Raw genomic sequence first — 10,179 nt, 5'->3', positions numbered from 1 at the left:
AGGCTTGACGTATGGTACCATCAGAAGCAAGCAAACGCGAGAAATCATTAGAAGTGTATTCACCCCCCAAATCTCAACGAAAACACTTGATGACAACTGAATGTTGATTTTTCACAAGAGCTTTAAAATAATTGAAAATAGCAAGATAATCAGACCTATGTTTCATCAGATAAACCCAAAAAAAAGAGTGCAATCATCAATAAAAGAAACATAATATCTCGACCCCCTTTCGTGGGAACAGGAGATGGTCCCCACAAATCTGAATAAACAAGATCAAAAGGAGTAGAAGAAAAAGATAGACTTATATAAAAAGATAATGCCGAAAATTTTGTTTACAACCACTACAATCAGAAATATCATGACTTTTCAAAGTTCCTAGTGCTCCTGTAGATGCTAAAAAATTCAAACGAGACGCGGAAACGTGTCCTAGACGATTATGCCATAAATAAAAAACAGAAGACGACTGACTCAAGCGAAAAGAAGAGAGATCCACACTAGATGCTGCAACATCTGGTACTCTGAGATAATCCAAAACATAAAGTCTCCCCTGTCTACGGCCGGTCCCAATCAGCGTCTGGGATCGCAGGTCCTGCACATAACAATTTGAAGAAGAGAAAGTAGACTAAGTATCCAGACTCACATAATTGACTGACCAAAACAAGATTAAGTGTAAGATTGGGAATATAGTATACATCGGGAAGAGATAAACAACACGTAACAAGAGAACCAACGCCTACTAATGGCATCGGTGTGCCATTTGCAGTCACAATTTCAATGGAAGAATTGTGAGAGAAAGAAGCAAAACATGACAAATTAGGAGACATATGATGAGATGCTCCAGAATCCAAGACCCAGATGGACGAAGATATACCTGAAGTGCCAGAGGATGACAAACCTATATGTGATGAAGCTGACATAGCATGAGGCTGTGAAGCGAGGAACTGTTGAAACTGCTCAAACAAATACGGATCCAAAGACGGTGCAGCAACTACATTGTTAGAGTGAGGTGGTCGATATATCCACTGGTTTGATGGATTACTAGGTTTCCATGGAGTGTTCTGAGATGGCTGCTGCTGCTGCTGTGGTTTCCATGGAGTGTTTAGAGATGGCTGATGCTGCTGCTGTGGTTTACATGGAGTGTTGTGTGGTCGTTGTTGTTGCTATTGCGGCTGCACTTTTCCTTTACTCAACAATAGTGGGCATTGAGCTTTCCAGTGCCCCTTTTCATTACAAAAAGCACACTCATCTTGAGAAACCTTCATATTTGACCTGTTTTGGTGATTAGCTTGAGGTCGTTGAGGAACTGCAAAGACAGATGGTGTAGTCGGGATTGTCCCTTTGTCAACGTGAGACTTAAGACGAATCTCTTCATCTAACAATTCACTTACAACCGAGTCAATAGAAGGAAGAGGGTTGTGATGAAGAATCGTCCCACGCAGATCCTCAAAATCATTCCAAAGTGCCATCAAAAACTGTACCAAGCGTTGTTCTTCTCTCCGAGCAATATAGGTGAGAATGCTCGCAATTCTGTAGATTATGTTAATGCCAATTGATCCCAGAGTGACGACATGGCAGAATAAAAATCTTGGATACTCATATCTTTCTGCTGAAGGGCACGAATATCTGTCTCCAATTGATATTGTTTGACAAAATTAGACTGTGTATACAAGCGTGCCAGATGATCCCAAACCTCCTTAACAGTCTCATATTTTGCCAATTGAGCCTCTATTGAGTGCGCAACAGAATTATTAATCCACGTAATAATCTTCGAATTATCTGCCTCCCAAACATCCAATGACACAGCATAATCAAGGTTCGTCTGGTCTGTAGGCTTGTCTCGCACACCTGTGACGTAGCCCCACATCGATTTCCCCGCAAGAAATTCTTCATAACATAACCCCAATACGAATAATTTTTTCCATCCAATTGAACATTAATCGACAGAAGAGAATCGTCTTTACGAGCAGCCATGATGCCAAAACCAAACAAAATCGAAAGAGTAAAACAAAACACAATGCAGAGAAGAAATCGTATGTGATTACCAAAGAGAAACTATACGAACGAAAACTTGTACGAGCACAGCAGAAAAATCTAGTTGAGATTATCATAGTTGTTTGATCAGCGAAAGATTATCGAGATGAGATTATCGGGACGAGAAACTATACTATACGTCCACTTATCATAGTTGTTCGATCCACAAAAGCTGTGGATGAAATTAACAATTCTTCTCTACGATTGACAGATCAATGAGATGGAGGCTCTGATACCATGAGAAATAGAGAATAAACGAAAAGCTCAAGTCGTAGTGTTGTAAAACTGAACAAAGAATACAAAGAAAATATGTTTATATAGTTAGGGTAAACACAAAAAAAATAAGAATAAAATAACTAATCTATCCTTGAAAGCCAACAATAATATATTCTAACATTATGATCATTATAACTTCGAGAGAATGTTGTGCATATCATACGGCGGAGGGGCCACCATAGCAGGAGGCAGCACTGGCGGTGGCGATTACTTCGAAATGATTTTTGCGGGCAGCGGCAACACAACACTACCTCCAACCATGGTGTCCTACTCTCGTTCTTTAGGTACTAGACAAAATTGAAAAAACTTGCAATAAAAAAATGTCAACGCCAGGTGAATTTTCTAATCCCGATCAATATCAACGAATTTATAGTTAATTATATTTTATTCAACTATGATAAATGGACGAAAAATTACCTAAAAATCCTTTGAATATGATAAATGGACGAAAAATTACCTAAAAATCCTTTACACAAGTTTTTATGTTAAAAAATAACTTACAAAATTATAAAATATTTTATAAACTATCCAACAATTGTTAATACCAGAATATTGTTCATATATTGATACAATAATTTCTAAATTTTAAAATTACTAAAAATTTTATTTTAATATTTGTTCCGTGCAATATTTGTTTTTTATTTTTGATTAAGCCTTCTGAGTACCACGTGAAATTTGGCATAATTACAAAAATATCCTAAAGTTTAAGTAACTGAATCCAACTGGACAAGAATATCCATAAAATATGCTTTACACCCTGGAGAAAGAATCAGGAATTAGCATCCTCGTACAGATTGTCTAAACAAAACATTTACAAACAAAACGATCAAAGTGTGCCTCGACAGTCGAGCTTTTATAAAATATCCATAAAATTCTATAAACGAATTAAAGGGAATGCATGGATTGAACTAATAAATACAAAGCTCTTGAACATTCATGATCGTCGTAACAAGTGTCTATGACAAAGACAGCAATGGAGAATCTCGAACCACTGATAGTCATTGATTGCAGAACCGGTATCAATAGTTGGATAATGAAAAATATAACTATCAAAGAATGGATATGTGTAAAAAACAATTTGGTAGAATTCGTACCTCCCATTTACTGAATGATTCTCACTTCCACTCGCTTGGTTTTTTTTGTACCATTTGATACCCGTTTGAGATAGGATGAAACAGCCAGGCAAGAAGATGTAGAAATTCTTCATATCTTTCTTTTGAACCATTTGCTTCTAGTCTACATAGATTTGCCAACTCCCGGAGTTCTGTCATTGTAGGACTCAAAATCCGCATACAGATAAAAAAAAAAGACCCTGTTTTCTCAACCATTAGCTTGATCAGCAACTTCTTCTAGTCTCTTCCAAGTTAGCAAGTGTTGCACTTCCAATCCTCCGGCCATAGCTTCCTTTTCCTCATGCCGCCTCAGACACTCTTCAAACAGCTCGGTGTCCATTTCCAGGAACATTCTTCGGACATTGTAGCTCAGCCCATTTATTGCCTGGTTCCAATGGCTATGTATATTATGTTCTAATGCATCAAATATGATTGGTAAAATAACACGTCGATTATCTGCAATTAAGCCAACTATATGCTCGTTATTCCACCAGAATAGAGCCCGTTCTGCTACCTGTAGACAAACAAGGAGAATTTGAGAAGCAATAGATTATCATGATGGCTGAAATGCATCTGTAAGAGCCAAGTTCACAGCGAAACAAGCTTCGAAAAGCACAAACAAGAACACAAAAGCTTGCATTTGACAAACATAAGAAGACATACCATCGCTATAACCAAATGACTATATGTGCATGGATGAGTAAAATAAAAATGCACCATAAATCAAGGTGATATCACTCAATTGAGTATGTAAGACCTATTGCTTCCTGCTTTACCAAAACTAGAGCTGGTAACAATGGTGCAACTCAAATCTTTTAAACCGTACAACAGCTCATGCGCCACGTTTTGATTGTTCTACCTTTTAGGACTGAATGATTTCAGTCTTACAAAAATTATAGTTGGTGGTAACGCTGCAAGTCAAATTTTTAAACCATCGATATCAAATACCCCATATCATATAGCCAAACAACATATAAAGTCAACACAATTTAGCTGTCTTAATTTATGAAGTTTATCATCATTATGTTCTTCATCAATTATTTAAGCAAAGATTCTACATATGTATCATAAAAGAGAGATTTGGGATCTGATCATAAATAAATATCATCCAAATATTCAAGTTAAATATTTATATTAATTTTTTCTCAATTTCTAATTGTTCTAAATTTTTAGTTGTTCTAATACAGTCCTCAACCATGCAGTCATGATATGGTCGCTCTCAAGTCGGATTGAAGTGCAATAATTGCTATGCTAGGATTGCAATAAACATGTGATATTTGGTTTGTTGCATCATTTGAAAGATTTGATTCACACCGACAACATTGGCTATAACTGTTGGTTAAGTGACAAACACTCGATCCAACATTTGGTGTAAGAGCCAAAGTCATATCTTCAATTCACATGGATTGCAAGGAATATAATTAGTTAGATGAAGACTAAAGGAGTTCAATAATCGCCCATGTTAGGAGAATGATCGTCATGTGATGTTTGGGTTGAGTTGCACTATTACCACCATCTGTTGTAGCTTCTTGTAAAGCGGCAATTGTTCAATGTTACACCTTGTTTAGGAATAATCATGCAGCATAATTATACATGTAACTTGACATATAGCAACAAACAGGTGTAAAGGAACCACAAAAAAGCCATGCCATATGTAGTTCAGCCAGGGAATCATTTAGCTTAGTCGACATTGTAAGAACTAGCTCGAGGCTGGTTGTTTCATTATTTAAGATGCTTAAATCATAGCTGACCTTGAGATGCTTTCATTGTAACTGGATTCATTAGCTTAATGAGCCAGCCAACTTTTTCTCTGTTGTTTGCAATTTCATTAATGTGGAGGCTCTTGAAATGCACCAGTTGAGCTCAACTTAAGAAGGGTTTCATTTTGGCTACAATCTTCACAAAGCATGTAATGACTCAAATCCTTATTTTGAATGAACTACTAATTAAAAGATGATTAAAAGGTTCTTAATTAAGTATTATTAAGGAATTGATAATTCGAAATAAACCTGTTGGGATCTACCGAATTTAAAATGGACGACACAATCTAATCACATTACATTATCCCGAGAAATCTAACTAGACGAATAAGATTCTGACACGTGGTAGATAAGATTGATTCGGATTTTCTGAACTAGTCCGAATGCAGCCTATGAATGGAAGCTGATTTCTTTTGTTTCCTAAACCGCTTCCTTCAGAGAGAGTTCTAGCCATAAACCTTAGGTTTTCTAGTCAGTTTCTAGGACACTTAGGTATCTAGAAGTTTCGGAGCTAGTGTCGACTCGAGGAGGGGTCGGTGAACTGGGATCGAGACATCATCAGCAGGCTGACGACATACGCAGATATTATCCTAAAGCCTTAAATAGTGATTTAAGGATCATTAGAAAGAACTTTGGAGCATATTTGATAATTCAAAATCTGGTTTGATAGTGATTTCATTATGTTTGTAATGTATAGGTTCAAAGCTTTCTGTCAAATTGTTTTGGTGAGGTACGTGATGTACTGACTGAGATATCCAAGTGTAGAGTACACAGTTATATGTTGCATGTTTATCTGTTGCATGATATTTGTTTTACTGCTTTGGCATATCATGCATGACATATCATTTTGAACCTGATCTTTTTTGAGATATACCTCGTTTGTTGTGGCCTCTCAGCCCTATTCTGTATTGTGGACGATGGGACATCCAGAGCTACAGTGTCCGACGGGACCCGTGGGCTCTGATTACCTGGACAATGTAGGTCCACGTCTTAATATGAGTATATATAAGTCAAAACATGTATAGGGCAGATTAGACTATACATTCAGGCGCCTCTAGACTGAGCATGAGATTTTTGATTTGATCCTTGATATCCGAGCATATTGCATTTCACATACATCATATCGGTTTGTATACTCGTAGATTTTTGTATTGGGCGATTGTCGCTCACGTCCTTGTTTTTCATCTTGGGCACCCCATTCCACGGGGCAGGTCTTAGGTTGAACGGTTCAGACGGCCAGGGCAGTGGCTAGAGCAGTTGGGTTTTCGGTGGTGATCCAGTGGAGGATTTATTTGGTTAATCGTGTTCTCGTGCATAATTCAATTTTCGATATGGTTGTATTAATGATTGAGACTGCTGCTACTATTTTGTTTTCGTTTGGGTAGTAAGATGATTAAGTTATTTGGTTTCCGCTGTTTAATTGTTGTCATTAAGTTTTAATTTTGCATGCTTGTTAGTCTGTTTAGTATTGGCTCGGGTAAGGACGCTACAAAGCATTAATTGATTTTTTAAAATTTTTAAACATGGAAAATTTTAAATCTCAGGTGTTCATCTGCCGCTAGCTTACTGGTCAACATTGTCCTTAACAAACTAATCAAAAATCAAGACACCTTTAGAACTAGTCTCAAGTAACCCAAGTTTTGATGATTCTACTGTCCTACAAAAATAACCACATTTTAAGTCCAAATAACAGTGACGAGATAATTATTGAAGGTGAAGACCATAAATCAAGGAACATAGTGCTCACAGCTCAAAACGACTTCCAATCCATCCGCCTAAACTTGAGTGACCTCCAGACAAGACCTAAGCTTTCAAAAGATAGAAGTAAACGGCCGCCTAAACTTGTGTGACCTCCAGACAAGACCTAAGCTTTCAAAAGATAGAAGTAAACGGCCATCTACATATTTATAACTGTGGAATACTCAAATGAGAGTTATGTGGAGAAAAAAATAACTCAGAACAAGTGTCACTTTACATAGCTGTCCATCGTAGTAATGAGGCATTCAATGAAAGAGGAAGGTGGGAAGAATAGAAGAGAATCAATTCCCATAGGTGAACATATCATACCAGAGGTTCAAATAATAAGAAATATTTAAGAAACTACAAAGAGTTGCTCAATTTTAAGGGGCAAACAGATCCATTATTATTGAAAGATTTCTAATAATGCATTTCTAATGTAAGGATTTGTAGACATCCATGAAGAATCCAACTATTTTTGTTTCATTCTTACTGATGCATAAACACTTTTGGTTACATCCTAGCGCAGAATAGGGGAAGCAGAAAGCAGTGATTTCAGTCCATGATATTTATTAATAACATTATGAGATTCTGCTGACATTCAGTATTTGAGGTGATATTTAAAACCCAGGTTTAATCTCGTTTTGGCCTAAATCAAAAGAAAGGCGCATCAAAACTTGTTTTCCTTTCCTAAACTAGGAAAACTAAGGCATGAGTCAAGCATGATAAAATATGTTCATGTAAAATGACTAAAAAAGTTTCATGTTGCTTGGCAAGAATAATTCTCCAACACCAATTTAGCTAATACATACATAACTCCAAAAACAAGGAAAAGGAGAATTATACCAAATTCTTAACAGATACAATAAATTTAGCTTCTCTAAAGTCAAAAGGAACTCATTCATATTGTCTAAAATATATCATATAGCCAGTACTTGTAGTTTATCGAGTTTTGTATCCAATAATACATAATAATAGCATGAGTCAAATTTTCTGAAAATCTGAAGAGGAAAATTTTCATAAAACTAATGTATCCAGAAAGAGCGCTACTCCTGTGAGACAAGCATGGCGAAGTTATCTTGATTGGTGCTGAGCTAACTATAGTGCAAAGTCGTATCTCTTTGGCCCTAATATCCCGTTACTGTACGGGAGTTTTGTGCTTAATGAAACAAATATAATATTGTGAAATGTAACAAAGAACAAATTTCTCACACCTGGAAATGCGAACTGCGGAGGCTACGGCCAATTTGCCTAAACAGAGGAACCATACAACGTTGGAACTCCGCAGGTTGTGTGACCTCCAAAATCTCTTCTAATTCTCCAAGGAAGAGAACCTCCTTTCCACAACTTGTGACTGGCCAATACTTCAGCAACCCCTTGATGACAGTATTGGCCAACCTGTAGTCTTTCTCAACAAATTGTGTTACACAATAGGACAAATGCTGATGGTATGTTGAAACGCATTTTGGCTTGTGCAAAGGAATAAGTGCACGTATAAGAAACAACTTATGTTCTTCTTTCATTGGCAATGCAAAACCATTTATTATACTTCCAGGAATCTCCAATAGCTCACCAATCCCACTGAACCTCTCTGTCTCAAATATAAACCTATAAAAGATGTTGTTTATTGCATTCCTTATAAAGGGTCTATGAACCATGAATTTCCCATATATCCGGTGAAGAATAGTCTTCAAATACTCGCGCTCCCTCAGGTCCTCAGAATCAAATAAATCAAGCAATTTTAAAACAAACGAGTGATCAAGATACCTCTTGGCAACTTTAGTGTCCGTATCAGATGATACAATATATCGTAAAAGTAACTCGTAAACAAGTTGCAAGTGAGGCCAGGTAGGGTCCATGTACATCTCATCCTCCTCCGGATCTCCACACTCTGATCCAGTATTCTCATGTGATGCGGGTGGCAAGCTCCGGAAAATATTCAAAGATATCATCTTGACCAACTCCTCCTGCATTATCTCATTCATTTTACATGACCCCGACTGCACTAAGTCAACAAGCTCCGAAAGGGTTTGCCTCTTGATCTCCTTCTCACGTGCAGATTTCATCGTATCGGAAAAATCAAAGAAAACACAACATACTTGAGCTTTTCGGATGAATATCACATGTCGCTCGGCTAGTGGGACATCCTTCAACATCGGCAAGACCTCAACCACCCCAGTGTTCTGTGGAACAGCGGCAAGACTCGCAGGCTGTGCCGTGGCAGCTGCCGTCCGGGATGCATGATTAACAATCACATTGGGGGGTGATGCAGTTGGTAACGGAGCCTCAATTGCTTCCAATGATTTCGAGGGCTTTCTTTGCCCTCTTTTCATTATTTTATTAAACATTATTGAACACTTTCACCTAGATGACAAACTGAAACACAAAACCAACCGAACCAGACAACCAGAGTCTGGCACACCAACACCTTACTCTCCAATTATCTTCTTTTACTGCATATCCCTTTCATTGTTCCACAAAATTCCAATGCAAACAGTATGGCAAAAAATCTGCACCCTGAAACAAGAACACAAAATACAAAAAAAGAGAAAATACAACTAAATTCAAATTACAAAATCAAACATAACCATTGCCCAATAACGATCATACATATTTATTATACAGAACAGATTGACATGAAATCACAAAATAAAAGCAAGTTTCAGAGGAAAACATGAGATACCTTAAATGGGAAGCCAATAACTCAAGAAAACAAACTGAAAAATCTTGCCAAGAAAATAACTAAGCCATACGGATCTGGTGCTATATCAAGAAACAATGGTTCAGATCACATAGAAACAGATGGAGAGCGAGAGTAGGGAAACAATTTTGCGTGTTCCGATTTGGGAAAGGAAAGATCCGATATGGGAGGAAAGAAGAATAATACCAGAAAAATCAACAAAAAATCAAATTGTTATATAAAACTTTTAAGACAAGATATTTAAATAATTTCCTGAAAATATAATTCCGAACGAATATTACACGACAACGATACTCTTGTGCTGTACTTCGAGTAGCGAAATATTTCAGAAAAATTTACGATTAACATTTCGAACTTGCATCGATTTGTACATGATATATTTTAAATGATTATATATATATATATATATATATATTGATACCTCGTAAGAGCTCGGGTCATGGATAACCCGGAGAAACTAAATGGATAGCCCAAATCAGAGTCAATATGCAGACTATTTTTGTAGAGCCCAAAATCAGTACACGTAAAACTTATGCATTTATTTAATTGTTATATCATTTAT

General features: G+C 36.9%; 1 protein-coding gene across 6 annotated transcripts; it reads right to left on the bottom strand.

Annotated features, from left to right (window-relative positions):
• Positions 1-3,040: 3,040 nt before the first annotated feature.
• On the bottom strand, positions 3,041-9,956 carry LOC142549209 (serine/threonine protein phosphatase 2A 57 kDa regulatory subunit B' beta isoform-like). 6 transcript variants are annotated; one of them, XR_012821128.1, is made up of 4 exons: positions 9,600-9,951; positions 8,131-9,433; positions 3,402-3,933; positions 3,041-3,298 (listed from the first exon to the last, which is right to left on the bottom strand). XR_012821128.1 is itself a non-coding variant. In XM_075658037.1 (4 exons), the coding sequence occupies exons 2-3, from the start codon at positions 9,262-9,264 to the stop codon at positions 6,930-6,932; spliced, it is 1,248 nt and encodes a 415-aa protein (XP_075514152.1). In that variant the 5' UTR covers positions 9,265-9,433; positions 9,600-9,956; the 3' UTR covers positions 3,794-3,933; positions 6,927-6,929. The 6 variants fall into 6 exon arrangements, 4 of the variants coding, with proteins under 4 accessions (XP_075514150.1, XP_075514151.1, XP_075514152.1 ...); XR_012821129.1 differs by having other exon boundaries at positions 3,046-3,064; XM_075658037.1 differs by lacking the exon at positions 3,041-3,298 and adding an exon at positions 6,927-7,043 and having other exon boundaries at positions 3,794-3,933; positions 9,600-9,956.
• Positions 9,957-10,179: the final 223 nt, after the last annotated feature.

Source organism: Primulina tabacum, chromosome 6, assembly GCF_025594145.1.
Source record: "Primulina tabacum isolate GXHZ01 chromosome 6, ASM2559414v2, whole genome shotgun sequence".
In the NCBI taxonomy this organism is placed as follows: domain Eukaryota; kingdom Viridiplantae; phylum Streptophyta; class Magnoliopsida; order Lamiales; family Gesneriaceae; genus Primulina; species Primulina tabacum.
Note: the sequence above shows the minus strand (reverse complement) of the source record. Positions and strands in the feature narration are given on the sequence as shown.

Coding starts and splice junctions, on each gene's coding strand:
- LOC142549209 (XM_075658035.1), bottom strand. CDS start 9,264: ATGTTTAATAAAATAATGAAAAGAGGGCAAAGAAAGCCCTCGAAATCA. Junction 3,934..8,130: donor TCCGCAGTTCGCATTTCCAG/GTGTGAGAAATT, acceptor GTTTGTCTACAG/GTAGCAGAACGGGCTCTATT.